Raw genomic sequence first — 22,876 nt, forward strand, 5'->3', positions numbered from 1 at the left:
TACAGAATTCGCAAACAAATTCTTAAAAAAATCGTGACTTAAAATAAAATCGCGGTTTTCACTTCAGGCCTCTATATCTGAAAATGTTTTTATTTGACTAAATGTAAAGCGGCACGCGAATCACTCTTTACTGGAGCAGAAGTTAGAATTTTCGATTAAAGAAGCCATAGACTTGTCTATGTTCAATGGAAATAAACGAGCACTTCTTGTATGAAAAGACCACGTGTTGCGTTGTGGTAAACGAGAGTGGACTGTATTTATTGGTTTTGATATCTTTATTAGTCCTTATGTGACAAATTAAAGATATATGAATATATGACATATATTTTTTTTATTGCTTAGGTGGGAGGACGAGCTCACAGCCCGCCTGGTGTTAAGTGGTTACTGGAGTCCATGGACATCTACAACGTAAAAGCGCCACCCAGCTTGAGATATAAGTTCTAAGATCTCAGTATAGTTACAACGGCTGCCCCACCCTTCAAACCGAAATGCATTACTGCTTCACGGCAGAAATAGGCAAGGCGGTGGTACCTACCCGCGCGGACTCTCCAGAGGTCCTACCACCAGTAAAACAAGAGGTCCTACCACCAGTAAATATGAAATCGATGTGTCGCCCTTGGCGGCTGCAATTGAAAGGGGAAAAGTGTCATAGCGGACGTCGCTCGTTGACACTTTTGACGTTCTGAATTGAAACACCACGTCCTAATAGCAAACGACGGTAAACAATGACAAAATTATTGGTGTAATTTAAACCAGATGTATGGTAGATTTTTACTAATAATTTTAGTAGGAATGTAGTTTGAAACTGCGCACAGGATACTACTGCACTCAAACTTTTCAGTTGTAAGTCCTCAAAAGAATTAGCTTTTGCTTGAGAGTTTGAGAAACACTGATACCTACTTATTGTCCCAAGATATTGGCAACTTTAAAAATTCTGCACTGAAGGTTTCGATCGATTTTTGTTTATTTAATGAATATCTTTAGATTGTATTTTTTAATAGTAAATATTATCACAATAATATAAAAGAGTTTGCAATGTGATGAAAACTATTTACTAAATCGTCAAAGAAACTAATTCGTAACAACCAGTAATGTAAAAAAGATAAGATTCGGAACGTAAAAAGCAAACGGTTGACTTAACCAACACCTACTTAAAAAGTAATGAAAAACCTTCGGAATGTATCTATGTTTCTAAACAAAATAACGTGATGAGATTTTAAAAGACAAGCTTTATCCTGTAAGACCTCTGTAATACGAAACGACTTTTGTACTTAAGCCTGTTTGTGTTAACTTAAGTAAAGATGATTAGAATCCGTAGGCTATACATAAATTTCCTGAAAAAATAAATAAATATAAACTATAGTCTCAAAAAGTAAACTGTGTATGTTAATTCCTAGTTTTAAAACATATAACGGCTTACCGATTTATTTAAATCGTTTTTTTAAAGGACTAACTTTTCCCATTTCGTTCAGCGTATATTAGAATTTTCATAAGACTGTTGTATATACATATGTAGATTGATAGACACATTGATCGATCCATTAACGGTGCTTTTAGGTACCACAAGCACCGGTAACCGTCCTCGTCGAACCCATCACTTGCGACGAAGGGCTCAACGAGTAAATCAACCCATAGACACAGCCCACTGAGTTTCTCGCCGGATCTTCTCAGTGGGTCGCGTTTCCGATCCGGTGGTAGATTCTGCGAAGCACTGCTCTTGCTGGGGCCAGTGTTAGCAACTCTCCCGTTTGAGCCCCGTGAGCTTACCTACACGTCAAGGAGAAGCTGATATAGCCTCTCAGCCTCTCAAGGCTATCAGCATAGGTAGGAAAAAAAAGATAGACATGTGATTATTTTTTACTGTTGTAAAGTTAAATGTTTTAGTTCGCAATTGCAGGGCTATTTACCTCAAACATTTTTGTGTATTTGAAATTCTGTTTGTCATCTGCCCCGCATGGGAATGCTAGAGTGGTGTCTTTGTCATACAAATCCGAACGATACCAAAACAGATGGCAATCTAAGGGTGCAAGGTTAGGTCTATATTGTGGATGCATTGGCACTTCCAAGCCGAGCTCTCTCGATGTTTCGTGGATCGCTAAAGCATATGTGTGGTTTGGCGTTTTCACGATAGCATTTAGGCGTTAAGATTGCCAGATTGAATATGTTTGAACTAATTTTGTACCACTCTTACTGACATTACCTTAAATTCATAAACGTCACAAATATTTTCGCTACTTTTGTTTAAACTATAGAAATTATTCGTTTTCTATTATTATTTTAGCAGACAGAAAACAATAAAACATGGCCGGAAACTAATTTTAATTTTTACGTTTCAAAACTGTCATCTAATTTAATTGCATTAAATGTTACTGGAACTTTACAATTATTAAACCAAAAAACTCTTTCGCTGACCTAGGATAGCTTTTTGAACATACACTCTTAGCTTATGAGCACTTTGAGAAGGCGGCACGACATGAAAATCCTCTTGTTGTGGCCGCCGGTAATTACATACCCGATCCCGTGGACCGAATGGTAAACAGTCGACGTTGCCCTAAATACGTCATTACGGATCCTCCCGACCCATTAACGGTACTTTTAGTTACCTCAAGCACGTCCTTCAAGCAAGACGAGCGAATTAACCCAGAGACACAGACCACTGAGTTTCTCGCCGGATCTTCTCAGTGAGTCGCGTTTAAGATCCGATGGTAGATTCTGCGAAGCACTGCTCTTACTAGGGCAAGCGTTAGCAACACATCCGGTTTGAGTCCCGTGACTTTACCTACACGTCAAGGAGAAGCTTAAATAGCCTCTCACGGCTATCAGCATAGATAGGAACAAAAATACTTATAAGTGTACATTGGATTCAAAGTTACAGATATTATATACATGTAAGGCGAATAACAAGGCGTGTAATAAAAGTATTTTCCTTGTGTGCCCAATAATGTCAATAGTGTCCCTAAATTACATCGAGATTTGAGTATGTGCCAATATGTATTCAATATTGTGATTATTGAGCCGGGGGGACCGCAATTCCGTATTATTACGGGATTTGACGGAAATGTCCTTGAATTGAAATACTCTTGACCTTAATAGTTGAAATTGATAGTTGCATTTGGATTTATATTCGTCTATTGGGTTATTTTCAAATGTAAAATCCGTTATTTTTTCTTGCCTCCACTAAAACGTATATCTTTTACTTTTTTCTACTTACTTAAACTTTATTACAGTCTATCCAGATATTAATAAGAGGCATGGATTACGTACTGTTTAAGAATCCGTCCGATGGGGGACACATCAAAGGAAAAACAAAATTGTTATTTTTATTTAATTTCGAGCATTTTCATATTTATCTACCTTTCAAACCTTCTTTGGACTTCCACAAATAATTCAAAGCCAAAATTAGCCGAATCGGTCCAGCCGCTCTCGAGTTTTAGCGAGGCCAACGAACAGCAATTCATTTATATATTATTATATAGATTTTCAAATTTGTAAGCCTTTAATTTCTATCTTAAGTGCTCTTTGCATTGTCTTGGAAATTTTTACCGCGAGCGAACAATGCTGTCTGGCTTGAAGGTTAAGCATATCTTAAAGAAGGCAAGCTACAACTATGTGTCTTAACATACATAAGTCGATAATGTTCAAATCAGGTTATCTTTAAATGCTAATTTAATTACTTCTTATTTTTGTCTCGGATATGATTATTAAAGCAGCAGCTAAGCACCAGGTGGACATCTGATGAGTAGTGTAAGAATTATGCATCTTTCAAAAGTTTCGTATTCAATCCAAGCAATTAAAATAAATAAAAATTTTGCAACCAATATCCAATGTTTGTCCAACATACCCAACTTTACGAGTCGACTAAACTCGTAAATTTTATTCTCTGTTGGACGCGTGATATTGGTCAGAACAAACAATTACATTAAATCGTTTGCTGAAGACGCTTAGTACTGCTCACATCCAATATTTCGAGATTTTTTTACGACCATCATAATCTTTATATTTTGTTTTGTGTCTTATATTGAATCTTTATGTTCCATAATAGATATTAATTTCATTACGAATCGTTCAGGATTGTTTATGTTCTGTTGCCAAGTTTTATTTTCCAATGTTTTAGGCTTAAATTTTATCAGTACTACCCGTTTCTACCATAAACCAATGGATTTCGATTGGAGTTACAAGAATAAGAAAGACAACAACAAGGGTAGGTGGTTAATCACTAACGAGATGATTTATAAGTAATAGACATTTCTATCTTAGATTATGAAATAAGCAATCAATAGATCGTGATTCCAATAGGTTCTGACAGGCGAATCGTTTGTGTTTACAAAAGTAAATTATAATTAGCAGCCGTGACTAGCACTAGACGTATGCCATGGGTCGACTTGGTTCTATATTTAGATAATTCAACCATATACTGCTGGAATTAATATATGTGCTTACTGTCACATGTGATGTCATGGTTACAAAATAAACATTATTTACTTTTGTCCCTATAATAGACACAATAGCGCAATTCTTAAATCAAACTGTTCCAATAGTATTTGCTTTATGCTCAAACAATCGTAACTACCCTTTAATATACGAACTACCCTTTAATGTACGGTATAATTATTGACATTGCTTAAAAGTAATTTAAAAGTCACAAACTTTATTTATTTATTTTATTAGGCACACAATACACATCAAAAGCTAATAGGATACATAAAAACACAAGTAAAAAGAAACAAAATCTGGCTTGCAACATAAGCCATGTGCGCACGACTGAGCAAAACAAAGTGCTGAACTTGTACACAATGTTCCTTACCACTATACGACAAAACAACACAATGACGAAAACGAATCTGATTTGGAATGTAAGGAAATGATTTTATTCACAATATACATTGAACAATTACACTACTTCGTTGTCGCGGCCAAGAGGTTAAGACGTCCGGTGCATTTGTGTTGAGCGATGCATCGGTGTTCATATCCCAGGCGGGTACCAATTTTTCTAATGAAATATGTACTCAACAAAATATGTTCACGATTGACTTCCACGGTGAAGGAATAACATGGTGTTATAAAAATCAAACCCGCAAAATTATAATTTGCGTAATTACTGGTGGTAGGACCTCTTGTCAGTCCGCACGGGTAGGTACCACCACCCTGCCTATTTCTGCCGTGAAGCAGTAATGCGTTTCGGTTTGAAGGGTGGGGCAGCCGTTGTAACTATACTTGAGACCTTAGAACTTACATCTCAAGGTGGGTGGCGCATTTACGTTGTATATGTCTATGGGCTTCAGCAACCACTTAACACCAGGTAGGCTGTAAGCTCGTCCACCCAACTAAGCAATAAATAAAAAACTTAACCTCCATTAATTAACGTGGAGAATGCCCTTGAACATTTTTATAAACGTCACTAACCTACAAGTAAAAATATCCAACTCAAACCTTCATATCGTGTCAATATAAGTGACCGAAACGAGAATCAACCTAGAGAACTGCTTACTCGCAAATCCCGGGCCTTTATCTCAAATAGGATCATTGTTTCATGTAGTGAAAAATATACCCACCTCAATAGAATCGGCTGGGGATCGAAGCGACGTCAGATTGTAAGATTATTATTCTTGACTCGTAGGGGTGTGTGCGAGATTGCCACGATAATAATTCTTGAAGTTTTCGCACTTTATATTACCGGATGGAATTATACATGTAATTTATTTTCGGTAGATAATTATAGCCTAAAGAGATTATGAAAGTATTCTATGTACTTTAATTTTTATTATTGTAGCCTCTAATCCCATGAGCTGTTAGTACGTTTTAGTCCAATGGTTAGGAATTCCGTCACGAATGTTATCGGTAATCATATACCAACTCGTCTGCCTGTTATAAAATGTCAATTGGAACTGACGAGCTGATATTCTTGTGAATATCGTAGTAAATTATTGAGGATAGCACCAAGAAGTCGTCGTGGACTAAAGTCGGGTAAAAAGCTTGTTAAAAGTACTCTTATTAAATTATTTGCTTATTTACTGATGATACGGAGCCTTGTGATCCCACACGGCTAGATACCATAACTCTGCCTATTTATGCCGCGAAGCATAAATGCGTTTCGGGTACGACAGTCGTTGTACTATAGAAAAGAGACTTGGAACTCATTATTCACGGTAAGTGGTGATTTTTTCGTCTTTGATGTATATGGCGATTGTATGCAGCAAAGATGCGAATGTTGCGATGGATGTATGGAGTAACGAGAATGGATAGAATACGGAATGAATATCTTAGAGGAAGTCTGAAAGTGGCACCTGTGACAGAGATGCTGAGAAGTGCGCGTTTGGGATGGTATGGACATGTGATGAGACGAAATGAAAATGAGGTTGGTAAGAGAATGTTAACTATGAATGTGGAAGGATATAGAGGAAGAGGTAGACCTAAGAAGAAATTGATGGATTGCGTGAAAGACGACATGGGTAAGAAGGGAGTGAACGAAGAAATGGTATATGATAGAAGAGTATGGAAGGAAAAAACATGTTGCGCCGACCCCAGGTGACGGGGAGAAGGGCAGGATAATGATGATGATAATGATGGGCTCTAGCAATCTCCTAACACCGTGTGTGCCGTGACCTCGTCCATCCATTTAAACAAATAGAAAAAGGCTTTGTAAAATAGCGTTGTTTCAAACGCCATATTATTATGCAAATTTCGATATGAAATATTAAAAATCGGACCATATGCGTTTATTGTCGTCGATAATACAGTCACCTCTATAATCCTGCAACGATATCGTCCATTTTTAAATCTCGTTTAGATAAGAGGCCCTTTGTACGGCAAATCCTGCGGGAATGAGATGTAGCAGAATCTACATATTATTTTTTGAATGGTACCTTATACCTGAGTCCATCAATATGGATTACGTTGAAGGACCCTTCTTCGATCCTGAAAAACGGGCCTTAAATAGAATTAAGATAGAAAGGTATGAAGTAATTTCAGGAATTCTGCTTTGATTTTGGTACGACTAATGTCCTAGGTACTTAACTATTTACTTGAGGAAGATCGGCAAATAAGTAAATCCCATTTCTCCTGTGTTATGGGTTAAGCAGGAAATAAGCTTTTGTAAAATAAAAAGAAATTTCCAGAAACTGTGACAGTCATTTATCTTTCACATTTGGACTTCGGCTAGGAATCTGTAAACTAAGTTCTACTTTTGTCAGGTAGAGATTTTATACCTAGAATTCTCAAATTAAAGGTAGGACATCGAAACAAAAAATATAAAACAAGTGCTCTTTCTTCTCAGGATTTTTTGAAACCTGCAGCAGAGGTAACACATTTTGACATTCTTTAAGTATGTTTTAATGGCATTTAGGTTTAAATAAATGATTTGATTTTGTAATAGACAGCTTGAGGGGAGTAAAGAAAGGCACAACCTTTATGCCACACCACTAAGATTTTCAAAATTTGTCACAAAGTTTTGTTCAAATTGTATTGAATATAGATAAATCCTAATGACCATTTGATTGTAGGTACAGAAAAGTAACTTGTTGATTCAACTGTTTCTTTGTTTAAAGGCAATGTGGAGGCTTTGATAATGGACCGATTCAGTGCGTGCGTCGCCTTGGAGCTAGGAGTTCACCAGATTTGTCTCCTGGAAGACCCGTGTCCAGACAGATGACTTGGAGAGTCACCAGTGCTAGGTAAGGTTTTTTCTAATTAGTATACAAGATGACGAGTTAGCTTGGTTCATCATCGCCTTACATAAACGGCAGATCAAACCGCAAAAGCGGTTATAGTTATATCTGCCACTCCCAAAAATGGGGGAAAACACACTGATGGCAATATTGTCTCACAATGCTTGGCGCATTTAATGTTATAGTATCGCAGAATTATAACAGAAGGCACAGAGAATGGGTCACTGCCCGTAAATTTTACACCTTGCATAAATTTATCCACTTTATTTCAGTTTAAATTATACAGTTGTTACTTTAATAAAATAATTGTCAATTAAAAACGTATAAGCATATAAGTTATAATTATTTTATAATTACTTTGTCGGTACAATCATCAAATCAATTTTCGTAACAAGTACAGTACGTAAATACAAATAAAAAGTAGATACATAGAAAAAAATACTAAGTACATTTTATTAATATTATCTGACTCGGTGGTCCTGTAGTTAGAGCCCATGATTATTGCGCTGAGGGTCGTTGATTCGGATCCCACATGGGGCAAGCATTCGTGTAATGAACGGGTTTGTTTGCTCTTTTTTGGGTGTCTGTTATCTATATATTGACATATATATTTAAACGTATATATTAATTACGTATGTATGTCATTCTCTGATATCCATAACACAGGGTATTCTAATTTGGGGCTAAATGATCGTACGTGATTTATTCCCAGTTATTTATTATAATTATTCAAATCTCATAACCGTTCAATAATATTAAGATATTTTTTTGTCACTTGGCTTTTTTGTCGCAAGATTATAGGTATTTGACAGGACTCACGCGATATCTAAGCGTCAGTAAAACTGATCGTAGATTTATGCTTCTCTAGAAACAGATAGGGCGGGACATAAACCCTCGCAAATTACAAAATTACTTTATCACTGGATACTGTGGTAAAATAGCGATAGTGGAATTTATAAGCTTATTTTCGTAACCAGATCACAAAGGAACAAGATCGGGATGAGCGTGTCTCATCCGCAGTTAAGCTACATGAATGGCTGTGGTACTGGCAAATCTAAGAGAAGAGGACACGATGTGGCCACACAGACTCCACCGAGCATAGCAGCAGAAACAAGAAGAGCAAGGTTGAGGCCGTTGAAGTTGACCCTGGCTACTCCAAATGCTTTGACTCTAAGGTAAGACTCGAAACGCTTACTTCCAAGAAAATGAGCTTCAATTGCGCCATATGGATAGCTCTTTGCATTATTGAATCTTGTTAATGCTCTAAAGATTGTTAGTTGTAAAGGATTACAACAAAAATGCATATGTCAAGAAACTGCACTTGGTATTAACGATACTACTGTACAGCAGAAGCTAGTGACGTTTTAGGAGATTCTCATATATGGTAAGACTTTTGCTTTGGACTATTTTTTAAACTATGAGTATAGTACTGTCTTCGATATTAACCGCGAACAACTGATTATAGGACTTTTTTTGCCCTTGTAGGCGGACTAGCATACTCTACTGAATTCTCTTACTGAATGTACACGTACCGCCACAAATAGAGAGAGATAGAGAAGTCTCTCAAATTCCGCAACCAAGCATTACGACCTACGTAACCACGACCACTCCGCCAGGAGTGTACGACTGAGAAGAAGAATTTTGATCATAGATAATGACCATATACCTACACCATTTGTGGTTAGGGTGGAGGCAAAATGTAATGTCAAGCTGGAACACACATTTTCTTTGACACATCTTAATTTATACACGAATGACTTTCCTGGGCCGATAAAATATCTTGTTGAAAGAAACAATACGAAATCGACCAAGAATATCGAAAAAAAGCTTACGTGTTTCAATAACAAACAAAAGGTATTGGACTCATTCCCTTGTGTGGCTTTTTGATTGAATCTTCACAAGGCTGGTCGCGATCCCACAGGACTCATTTTTCATACTACACAAAGACATTGTATAAAAAAAGTTGGTATTCGAAGTATGATCACATTCTTTAGGATATCATAAGATTTTAAGTCGGTATAAAAAAATATCTCTGGAATCGTATAAAAGATTCGAAAGCATGCCGATCTTTTTATCATTTATTTTGTGCAGTAAATTCAATGGAGAAACCGTATTTCATATATTACACGATAAATTAAAAAAAAACTGTTCATTGTAGGCCAAATAACTTTTTTGATAATGTAATTTTCACGTTAATTTTAGACGGAAATATGAGACGCAGAAGTGAATTTAATTTCAATTTAAAATATGACAATGAAGTTCTGGATTGTTCAACTATAGAAATTAATTTATTTTTAAGCGCAATTATAAAAATTAGAAGCCGTTTTACAGTTCGATAAATAATATTTTACTAGTTTCGTCAATTAATGATTTTACGGGTTGCTATTGCTGGTTATTGCTTCTATACTATTGAAAACAAGTTCGACAATACGCGTGTACATAGAAAACCAACAATAAACTTTAAAAAAAAATCGATTCTCTTTTTTTATTTCATAGGATTGTGTATCAACAAATTACTGTTGATATCTATGTGCTACTTCCATACGAAAACCCCAATCGAAATCATTTCACGAATTTAACACGATGAATAATTTGTTTGGAAGCCTAGGGAATCAAAGAAATTTCTGGATTATTGTGTTATGTTCATTCGTCACGGTTGAGGAATCATAATGAAGTTTCTGACATCTATTATATTGTCGAATCGAAAACAAATTTAAAGTTATTAAACGAGCTCACTGAATTCAATGTTTTATGCGACCCGAATGAATAATATAACTAGTTTTAGATATTAAAATCATTGTTGAAAATACTACGTTTTGGAAACTATAATACCTTTAAGCTGTCATAGCACTCGAAAGGGTAATTATGAAATGAGATCCTGAATTAGTAGAAAATTTGCCAGAAATTCAAGCTAATCAATAAGATGAATAATTGTGGAATATGTATTGAAAATCTTGAAAATTAGAACACCACTAAATAGACCCACAAAACGGCTATTTATTATCTAAGTAGTCATGTGTCCGGTTAGTGCAAAAAAAACAGTTTTTTTTTTTTATTGCCTTTGTAGGCAGACGGGCATATGGCCCACCTGATGGTGAGTGGTTACCGTCGCCCATGGACTTCAGCAATGCCAGGGGCAGAGCCAAGCCGCTGCCTACATATTCTTTTTCATTCTCTTCATATTCTTTATTTTCTTGAGGAAGTGGGTGCGCGCTTTTTGAGATGTGTCTATTTTATCTATATCTTTATATATATCTACATAAGACGTAGAAATTAGGTGTGAAAGGTGTAGGATTTTTCTCTCTTCATAGTATCTGAAATTGATTAGATTTTAATATGCAATTGTTTAACACAACCCAACAGAAACAATTTTATTCAATACTCAAGAGAAGTCAAAAGTCAAGATAGTTGGGCAGAAATGATATCAATTAGTTTAACTAAAACAATAGAGATTGAAAAATTATTCCAGATATAAAAATCCCAAATTGGGCAGATCAAAATTACGATAGGGTAGCCGCTTTATGTTAAAAGGTTAGATGGTGACGAGAAAAACTTTTCAGTTTAGGTACAAAAAATCGGAAAGAAAGCAATTTTTATATCCATTCATAAAAAATAATAGTAGAAATTAAATAAATAAACACTTGAAGCTCTACAAATACTGATGATAATTAAATATCGTTTTACCTACAGATTCTTAGCGAACCGTAAAAAAGGAAGATCTCTATCAGCCAACGCAGTAGCCAACGAACAGAAAGCAACTAAAGTGTTGGGTCTGGTTTTCTTCACCTTTGTCCTGTGCTGGGCTCCGTTCTTTCTACTTAATATTCTATTTGCTGCCTGTCCTGCCTGCATTGTACCTGGTAAGTTCCAAGTTTACTTTCTGTGTTTAAGCCCTAGACTGCTAGTCCTATCGTTATGTCGTAAAATAATAATGGCTTTGAGTTTCTAGTGTGGAGTTTCGAAAATGACTCCAACTTCGTGTCCAAAGATAGCTAGTGGCATTCGGATTGTCCATTATCAGTGAAAGCTAGGCATCTCGGAAGTTCATCTGACTATTTACGTAAAGAAGGAGTTGAACAAAATTGTGTACAAGTCAAGTCACAAACATGTCTAAAACCAATGCGGAAATATAGTTTATTACAGAGTTTGGAAGAAAATTGTGGAAAATATCCTCAAAAGTTTTTTGAGGATGGACACAGCGTTAGAAATCAAAATGATTAATGATTTCAATTTGTTCCCAGAGCATGTGGTCGACATCTGCTTGTGGTTGGGTTACGTGTCTTCTACCATCAACCCTATTATTTACACGGTCTTCAATAGGACGTTCAGAGCTGCTTTCCTGAGACTGTTAAAATGCCACTGCACAAGGTAAGCATTTTGCATAGACTAGTGGTCGGTAAACTTATTAGCCAAAGAGCCAAAAATGAACATTCCAACAATAAAAAAAAATTGGTAGCCAAATCTACTTGTTTAGTAAACTCTTATTACACTAAATAAGTACACTAAATTCAGAGCCGCACTTAAGGAGCCAAAGAGCCACATGCGGCCTGCAGCTCTGAACCACTGGCATAGGCACATAGTATTATACCAAGTATTTGAGAGCTTCATTGGTCTAGTGATGTACTTGTTACTACTTGCCTTGCGTATTCGTATGAGTGTATCCGATACCAATTCCATAGGTCAAATCCTATTTTAGAGCTGTTAAATTTGGGACCTTTAGAATATATTCCTAATTCCTATCTGTTGTGAATATCTGAATTTGTTGATTAGATACACCGAACAGAGCTAAGGAACTATGTCTTCAACCGTGTTTCGCCGTAATTTAGATTTTTGGTCATTTCAATTTCTCTATAGAAATAGCTATTAGATATTTGAATTAAGAGATTAAGGTAGTCTATAACAGTTGAGAACATAAATTCAACTTGAAAATAAATGATAAATTCAACTTCTCAGTCAAAAGAATACGAACAATGAAACTATAGCTGCGATACAAAACAACAAGCAAATCTACATATTTATTGTGGCTTATCGTAGGACTTTCAAATTATTTCTAGAAAACTGTTTCATGATTGACTTGTTATAGAGACTAAAAAAACTTGGGATTCATTTTGAAAATTGAACCCAAATATAAAATCCACAATATAAAAGAAGCTATTATGTTTTCTTCAATCTCCCAGATTGAACACTAGTTATAAAGCCTAGAATAAATGAATGAGTTATTTTGTTTCTCCTAAAACCTTTTGTAGTTTACTTCAAAGAATTTTATTGCTTCACATCAGTATGAATGTTTTTAAAAACAATATTTTGATTCAGAACGAATACTTTATGTTACGTTAGATTGATGTTTTTATTTTTCCTACAATATTAAATAATTTTAATGTAGGAAACTACAGAAAAATGATCTTCTGCCCAGTGAGTGTTATTGCTAGACAGACAAACTGTCCGAATATTTTTATTAAGTTTTTGTTTATTTATATGCAAGCCCATCTTAAAAATGTTGTCAGCACATGATTGATTATACTTATAGTTTGGCAAATTCATTAAAGCATTTTATATGTAATAATGTCAAGCCCTCGATTTGTTTGTTCTTCCTCAGCATTAAGCCACCCAATGCTGAATATAGGTCGTTTTCGTGCATTTAAATTTCTTACGGCCTTGTAATGGGTGTACATAACCCAGTTTTCACTATGGCTCTAATGTAAATATTGGTCCATCTCATTTGTTGCCTCTTTAGATTTTAATTTTATTACTAGATTCATAAATTTGTTTGTATAGCTAGCAGGTATAAATTAAATAGTAGACGATATGAAATAGTAGAAATAGTAGACCAAATAATATAGTAGATAAATAAATAATTTAAACCTCTGTGTGAGATCTTATAGTGACAAAAAATTCACCGATTTCCTGTAAATTATACACATTCATTACAGTATTAGCATATCTTAATGTATTTACATTAAAACATCTATCTTAATTAAGAACACAATGAAGTTCTTACGCCAGACATAAGCTCTTACGGCATCCAAAATCTAGAGACCACGAGACCCTTGTTCGAATTGAATACAAAAGCTAAAATCTCCCGCAATGCTGAGGGCGGCTCCGATGAACAAAATGGTCTATTAAGTTTATTTATTATTATGCCAGCGGTTTTCTAAATTGAATTAACGAAATGTCTTTTACCTCGCTTTAAGGAGATAATTAAATTTTACAACGGCTCGGAGTGGAGAGAGAGGGTTGTTATAATTTTTGGTCTCGTGTTTTTTTTTCAGTTTTTTTTTTATTGCTTAGATGGACGGACAAGTTCACAGCCCACCTGGTGTTAAGTGGTTACTGGAGCCCATAGACATCTACAACGTAAATGCACCACCCACCTCGAGATATAAGTTCTAAGGTCGCAGTATAGTTACAACGGCTACCCCACCCCTTCGAACCGAAACGCATTACTGCTTCACGGCGGAAATAGGCGGGGTGGTGGTACCTACCCGTGCGGACTCCCAAGAGGTCCTACCACCAGTGATTACGCAAATTATAATTTTGCGGGTTTGATTTTTATTACACGATGTTATTCCTTCACCGTGGAAGTCAATCGTGAACATTTGTTGAGTACGTATTTCATTAGAAAAATTGGTACTCGCCTGCGGGATTCGAACAGCGGTGCATCGCTACATACGAATGCACCGGACGTCTTATCCTTTAGGCCACGACGACTTCGTGTACTAATGTATTGAGCAGTATGTGTTTTGTATTCCTAGTATATTGTATGTATTTGCGAAGTGAATTTCACGTTATCCGTTTAAGCTATTGGCGCTTAAAGTCCAAAATCCCATACTTCAATTGCTGGGATTACTTTCTGTCACGAAAACGAATTGACGAGATTATATAATGGCTTATTTTGTCAGTGTCTATCAAAGGACCTTAAGGATGACGGAACCAGGCAGATAACGGTTAGCGAATTATCAACAGGTAGGGATACTGAATTGTATAGACATACTAATGCCGTTTAGCATCTTGGGTTATCAGATCGGTACGTTATTGGCGCTACCAGTCTTCTTTATTATAATGAAGGGGAGGAGAAAATCGCTATTTACTAAAAAAATCACTTAATTGACATCCTTAGCATAAATAACGCTAACTGGTGGTAGGACCTCTTGTGAGTCCGCACGGGTAGGTACCACCGCCCCGCTTATTTCTGCCGTGAAGCAGTAATGCGTTTCGGTTTGAAAGGTGGGGCAGCCGTTGTGACTATACTGAGACCTTATAACTTATATCTCAAGGTGTGTGGCGCATTTACGTTGTAGATGTCTATGGGCTCCAGTAACCACTTAACACCAGGTAGGCTATTAGCACGTCCACACATCTAAGCAATAAAAAAAAAAATAACAACTTAAAAAAAATTAGAAATTTACAATTTCAGCCTTTACCATTATAGCATATTTACACCGAAAAAAAAAACTAATCATATACCCAAATCGGTATATTATTTGTCATCGGTTTTCCATATATAAGAATTCGATACCAAAATGAACGAACAGCTATGAAATAAAGATAAGCTGAATGCCCGCATGTATATGTAGTTACAGGAGTCTATAGATATCACAATATAAATGGCGATGTCCATTCTTGCAGGATTTTAATAAGTCCCATAAAAAGCATTCCGGTTTGATGGAATAGCTGCTATGCAAGATAATTTCGACTTATACCAAATGTCTCAAAGTGGATTCAGTTCTAGTCCATGATGCTCAAAGACTTCGGTGGCCAATGAATACTAGGAAGCTCTTCTCGCTATCTGCATCAATGAAAGAGGAGGATATCATTGTGCAAACGGACAACAAACTGTAGCTTTTAGAGTAGATATTCGTAACATAATCACATCGAAACACTAATTCATTTAGGCATTGTACTGCTGTCACGAACAAACAAATGAAGCAGAGGAGGATATAATTAATTTGGTTATTAACGTTTACTTGCACTCAGCCCTTTGTATCAAAATCTGTTGTATCAAATCGCTTTGTCCTTTCGAGTCTCTTGTTCGCAATTATTATCAGGTACGGTATGTTCCGAATTTTGCATTTAAAATTAAAATGTTTTTAAACGTAGTGTTATTTTATTAGGTGATTTAAAGTCGTAAAACATAGGGGGTACCCAGAGGGTAAAGGAACATGCGTAGTGTCAGAAAGTTTAATGCCTATGACGAATTTGCGTTATTTTATTTATTTATACTTTATTGCAGTTTTTTTTAAAAACCATAACATTTTGTTAGTAAGAATTACTTATAATCTATGTTAGTAATTTAAAAATCTAACACATAACTATCAGACATACATTATATTATATCATTACTTTTTTTTTCATTCCAAGTGCCTGCTGCAAATGCTATTAATCATAATGTTATAATAATAATTATAATGTTTCCTATAAAATTGGTGAGATATGTCAACTGTGACACAATCAAAGTAAAATTGAGCACGTGAAGTAAAATTAGGAAAGCCTTTAAGCAGTAGTGGTATGGACAGCAAAACTCTAACGATTAGTCAGTGCAAAAAAAATTTCGTTTTGTTTAAAACAAAAACTTTTTACCAAATGTTAAGTCCAATCGAACTTGGCACCTCCTGATAAAACAATCCCTGGACAATTCCGGAGTCAGACCCAAAGTAAACGAATTGAAAAATCGATATCTCGCGAAACTTATCTCACCTGTGTCTCGAGAGAGACCATTTAGGGTCTGTAGATAGTTCATAGCTAATACAAAATACGATACTTCCTAAAGAGACTTGTAATTTTGCAAGCCTTATTGTTTGAGCTGTATCTACAAGTGTATGGTGACATTAACATTATGAGGTCTATACTTTAGGTCTCAGTGACTATCTATACTAATATTATAAAGAAGAAAGATTTGATTGTTTGTTTGTGTGGCGGTAGCCATCACAGAACACAAGATATTTAACAGACGCCTGAATCTCGCTTACGACATTTTCAAGATAAGCTTGCATATATACAAGTTCCGAACAACAACATTTGGACCGTCGGTCTACCGAGCAAATATCATCCGCTCGGTGGAAGATTTTCCCTTTGTCGTATTCCTTCATTTGTATTGAATTGGCTCCCAAACTACTGAACCGATTTAAAAAATTCTTTCACTGTTGGCAAGCTACACTATCCCCGGGTGACATAGGCTATATATATATATATTGGGTTTTCAAAAAAATAGGGATCCTTACTGAAACACCAATAATGTAACCCAATGTGTAAAAAAATTACCTACAACTCCTACAAGTCTTTACTTCACGTGCGCTACTACCCAAGCGAAGCCGGAGCGGGCCGCTAGTATAATATAAAGTGAGCTTATCTACTCTTTAATTCAATTTAATCTGCTCTCGAACGTTCCTTATGTGGCTATTGAAGCTTTCAAAATAGTAAGTTTAACATTGTTGAATAATTTTATTTTTCTTCAACAGACGTGGTAGATGCACCAGATACCATTCAGTTGGTTCTACCCGTGGGGCTTCACAGCTATGCGCAAGATCAGCACTTCCTCTGGCCATCTCCCTGCGACCTTCGGGGCTGCCCATTCCCACACCAGCTGCGCAGGACACAACGGAAACAGTCCTGATGGATCCACCGCTCGGTGAATTCAATATGAGATATTAGTACCGGAATGACAAGCTACGTTCATCTTTGCATGTATTTTCCTCCAAAGATACAAGTAATGTGATTGTTTTGTGCCAAATTTATATTCAAATTTTACTCACTATAAGATTCGTCGGCTTAGCGACTCATTCGAGAATCATCCGGAAAAAAGATTGTTTTAAGTGAACGATGAACTTTCTAGAAGATTATCTCACAATTATAAGTAGATGGAAACTTTGCGATCGTTATGAATAGGTTTCTCTTGTCGCGTGCCATGGATTGACGCTCCCTTAGCGGCAACTGTAGAAGTACTTTAAACTTATAAGCATTTCTGTTTTTAGTACTTTAAACTTTTATCAGTATTAGTAAGTTATAATAGATAATTAATTAAGTAGTAGTATATAGAGTGTTTAAAATAAGTTACTTGCCCAAATATAGGTACTAGTTATTCATGTTTTATGCAATACTAAATGTTCGTCTTGGTTTCACCCGCGGTTTTATTCCGAATTACTAAAAAGAAGTTGCGTTTTCCTGGGATAAATAGTTGCGTGCTTATACTCTGAGCTTGTGATACTCTTTGGATTATTAACTTGCAGTCGATTTATAGATTCTAAATAATAAAGTGTAAATAATGCGAGAGCGCAGCGCAAACGATACAGAGACATGACGAGCCCAGCGTTAATTTTTCGGAAAAAATTATATTTTTCAACTAACTCTCCTTTGTATTACAAAATAATTATAATATATATAAAATAATAATTCAATTCAATTCATAAAATTATACAATTTTTCATTAATATCTCTTTATGACGTTATCACGTAAAACTATCGTTCGTAAATTGATTTTACGGACAACCAATTTTTTATTATAGCATATATCACATTTTATCAAAATCCCTTTAAATATTTCGGCGTGATTGTGTAGCAAACATCCAAATAGATAAACTTACATATTAATAATGTGTTAGCATACGGAATTAACAGTAACACGAAACAATATCGTCTTCGGCCTCATGCTCCAATGTCGGTGACGCTGTGGTGTGGTCCACTGTGGTATCCAGGTACCAGCTGAACCGTACTCATTTTTTTGGCTACCTTACCGTTAGCATACCGGGCTATTCTGGCCTTACTATGACTGGTGGGTAAGTGAGGCTCAGCCCGAACGTGTCTTAGCAAGAGCAGTGCTCCGCTGAATCTACCATCAGATCAGAATCGCGACCCACTGATAAGATCCCGCGAGAAATTCAATGGATTGTCGTGCCCATTTAGATCAATAGCACGAGTAGACGAGCGAGTTCAGAACTAACTTTTTTTTCCTCCCTATGCTGATAGCCTTGAGAGGCTATTTCAGCTGCATCCTAACGTGTAGGTGAACTCACGGGGCTCAAACCGGAGTGTTGCTAACACTGGCCCTAGCAAGAGCAGTGCTTCGCAGAATCTACCACCGGATCGGAAACGCGACCCATTGAGAAGATCCAGCGAGAAACTCAGTGGGCTGTGTCTATGGGTTAATTCGCTTGTCGAGCCCTTCGTTGCAAGCGATGGGTTCGACGAGGATGGTGATCAAGAACTATCTAAGCTACAATGATTACTTCACATATGAAGTCTAATCTTTAAAAAAACATGTGTATGTCCAACAAACTCTTAGCTTATGGCCTACTTCAATCTACACGTACATGAACCTTTATTGTAAATGCTATGAATACAATAAATAAGAAATACACGTATAGTTACAACGGCCGCCTCACTCTTCAAACCGAAACGCATTACTGCTTCACGGCAGAAATAGGCCGGGTGGTGGTACTTACCTGCGCGGACTCACAAGACGTCCTATTACCGATAAAACTATTTGTTGTAAAAATAAATGTCTCGCACTTTGGGGTAATTACGCTTATCTCATTGACGAACCGCTCTATGACCTAATGTTTCTTGTGACAATTGTTTGGCGACATAACATAAAATATAGTCTTTTTTTATATATCTATTATATTGGTAACGCTGTTTTATTTCCGTTCACGTACCTACATAGCCCGCACGAAAAGAATGTGATTTTGTATGACATTCAAAAAAATAAAATTTTAGTGACTCCAGTGGCTTCTAAATGATTCCAGCTCGTAATGTGTTTTTTTTAAAAAAAACGTGTGGGACTCGGGAACTGCCGTGGTAAAACTATTGCATAGCATTTTTTATCAACTTATGCAATTATACTAAGACAATGATAATTTAATATTAAAACAATAATAAAACAAGACCACGCTATATTAAACATTAATAAAAGCAAAACCTTAACTGTCCCCTTCACACTCATAAGCTACGCGCGAGAGAGAGAGATGGGCAGATTTTCAGGGTGCGCATGCAGTGTGACGTCACGCCACGCGCTTCTTGTGTTGAACGCGAGCTACATGGCAGGTGGAGTGAGGGGTGTAAGGTTTTTTTCGTTACGGAATTTCATGATTCGGTCGCCGCGCTCAAGGCCCGCGATAAAAGTTATGCAATAGCTTAAAAAAAAAGGTCTAGAAAGAAAAACATATTCAACGGAGATGCATCAAGGTTGGTAAATACGGGGATAAAGTGTTGCCAGATTCTCCTCTTCGTGCCAATATTTCGTTTACGTGATTTACCTCAGAATGTTAGGATTTACGTAGCGTACCCACTGAATTTATTATGACGTGAAATTTGAAGTTACGCGAATATGTACGTACATTTTCCCGTTTGTTTTGTTTTGTTATTGTAAAATTATCAAACGTGTAATTAGGAAATTTTGTGACCTTTATTGAAAATCAGGCAGGTTGTGAAACGGAACAGCGGCCGAAGCGTTCGTGGTCGCATCAGTAAGACTCGCGATGAATTCGCATAGACCGTTGTGATTGTTCCAGATCTCGATTTTTTTGTTCCTTTATTGATGCGCAAAACAAATCACAACTATAGAAATTATAAGTTTAAATATTTAATATAACAATCTGGATTGCAATTCAGAACACGTGCATACAGAAAAATTATAACTGAACAAATGCCTAAATACCTTGTTGTATATATATACTTATACTTTGTCACTGGTGGTAGGACCTCTTGGGAGTCCGCACGGGTAGGTACCACTACTCCACCTATTTCCGCCGTGAAGCAGTAATGCGTTTCGGTTCGAAGGGTGGGGGTAGCCGTTGTAACTATACTGAGACCTTAGAACTTATATCTCGAGGTGGGTGGCGCATTTACGTTGTATATGTCTATGGGCTCCAGTAACCACTTAACACCAGGTGGGATGTGAGCTCGTCCGTTCATCAATGCAATAAAAAAAATACACATATACACACACACACACACACATACACACACACACACATGTGAGTTACTATCTAATTAAATTTAATCTAATGTATCATTAATTGGACAATATTAATTATTTGAGAATAATGTTTAACTAATTTACAATATTTATAAAAAAAACTATTTTCAAATATATCAAGATTAGTGTTGTTACTTGCCAACTCATTATAATGTCGTGCCATCCTAACAATAGGATTAAAGTGTGAGATGTTGTTTTTGTGAACTTCAATTGCAAACAGATTAGTGCAATGCGATCTACGCGCAGTATATCTGGTATTTAAAGTATTATTTCTCGCAAACAAAACATACTTGTTTTAAAACGACTCAGTCATTAAAACAATGATAAAGCGTCTACGTTAGAGAAAGAAAACGATATTAACGATAAACATTTTATTATTGTTATAAAATTTTCATTCAACTGACAATTAACTTGAATCGATGTTCCGAGATTCCACGAAAACGTCGCGCCCAAACTCAATAACTGCCTACAAAAGTTTGTGATCTCGAGATTAAGTTTCAATAAGCCGCCAAAAGTTCGACCACGGCCATTAGCTTAAAATACAAGTCTTTTTGGGCCAAATAGCTTTTTTATTTGAGACGAAATCGCTCTGTCTTTTAGTTTTTAATTGAAAACTTTTGGTGTTCGATATAAAATTAGCTTCATATTCCGGATTTACAAAATTAGATGATTAGTCAATAAGAACATAGCGTTGATTGCGCTATAACTGATCCTTTTTTATTGCCCTTGTAGACAGACGAGCATACAGCTCACCTGATGGTGAGTGGTTACCGTCGCCCATGGACTTCAGCAATGCCAGGGGCAGAGCCAAGCCGCTGCCTACAAAGCTGCCTCTCCTTTCACTGTAATGCCCAAGACAACTGTACCGGGGTTCATCACAATCGAATGTATGGCTTAAAATCACATAGAAGACAAACATATTATAAACATTAATATTGTATATAATTAAAATCAAAATGACAACACAGATAATGTTTTTTTCTTAATAAAATCTAAAACGCAACTATAGTTACATGTATTTTTAGTATTCCTGTTTATAGCCACTAGCGTCATCTTTGATATACTGTTAAACAGATTAAGGAGTCCATAGACATCACTACGTATACGCGCCTCCTTTTTGTTGGTGGTAGATCTTGTGAGCCTCAATTGATAGGTACCACCATATTGCCTATTTCCGCCGCGAAACAGTCCAACTTAATTGCCGGGGCAGCGGCTGTACTATACTTAGAACTTAGCCTTAGAACTCATATCTCAAGGTGAGTGACGGCATTTGAGTTGTTGATGTCTATGGACTCTCGTAACGAGTTAGGACCAGGTGAGCCGTGAGCTTGTCGAAGAAGAAAAAAACCATAAAAACAATTGTAAGTTTCATGAATTTATTCGTATTAGTGGAAAAAAAAAAAAATTCATAAATAGTCTTATCTAACCTTAAGTAGACTTAGTATTCAAAAGACGTTCAATTAAATATTTTTGTGTATTAAAGATATGAATGTGTAGTAATTAAATGGTGATGAAAACTCTATATATGTTTTTAATTAATCCAAATTCTTTTCGATCATGATTGTATTTGACTTGATTGATTGATTGATTGTGTATGCTCTACTGTACACTGAGATAATAATGAAAACAAATTATTTAACCTTAATCAATCCACACAAAAAGATGCTATGAAGTATTATTTTTTTATTGCTTAGATGGGTGGACGAGCTCCCAGCCCACCTGGTGTTAAGTGGTTACTGGAGCCCATATACATCTACAACGTAAATGCGCCACCCACCTTGAAACATAAGTTCTAAGGTCTCAGGTATAGTTACAACGGCTGCCCCACCCTGCAAACCGAAACGCATTACTGCTTCACGGCAGAAATAGGCGGGGCGGTGGTGCCTACCCGTGCGGACTCATAAGAGGTCCTACCATAAGTAAAAATTTTTGATTGCATTGAACCATGTGGACCTGTTAGATTCAAATTGCGACCGATAATTGCTTCGTGTACAAAATAAATATGAGCGAAACAAATTCTGTGTACATATCCTCAAAAACTCTACATTACATTATACTACACAAAGCCCTTTGTAAGCTCTTTAGTTCCACCCCGAGGTCGATGCGAAACGAAGGGATAACAGCTTTATTCTCGAACTTTTATCGTGTTACGTACTAACGAACCGAGAATTCAACGAATAAATAATATCACGAATACATATTTCCACAAATCGTCGAGCGCGTGACCCTAATGTGTGTAATG

General features: G+C 36.3%; 1 protein-coding gene across 1 annotated transcript in view; it reads left to right on the forward strand.

The window, feature by feature from the left end:
* The window catches only part of LOC101742966 (alpha-1D adrenergic receptor), a 106,218-nt gene extending 84,062 nt beyond the window's left edge, over positions 1-22,156 (forward strand). The window contains exons 6-10 of the mRNA XM_012697319.4: positions 7,545-7,670; positions 8,642-8,839; positions 11,355-11,524; positions 11,906-12,032; positions 17,120-22,156. Of these exons, the coding sequence (XP_012552773.2) occupies positions 7,545-7,670; positions 8,642-8,839; positions 11,355-11,524; positions 11,906-12,032; positions 17,120-17,312 (814 nt within the window). The 3' untranslated portion in view covers positions 17,313-22,156. The remainder of the gene's footprint in view (positions 1-7,544; positions 7,671-8,641; positions 8,840-11,354; positions 11,525-11,905; positions 12,033-17,119) is intronic.
* The last annotated feature ends 720 nt before the right edge of the window (positions 22,157-22,876 follow it).

This window comes from Bombyx mori, chromosome 15 (genome assembly GCF_030269925.1).
Source record: "Bombyx mori chromosome 15, ASM3026992v2".
NCBI lineage: Eukaryota > Metazoa > Arthropoda > Insecta > Lepidoptera > Bombycidae > Bombyx > Bombyx mori.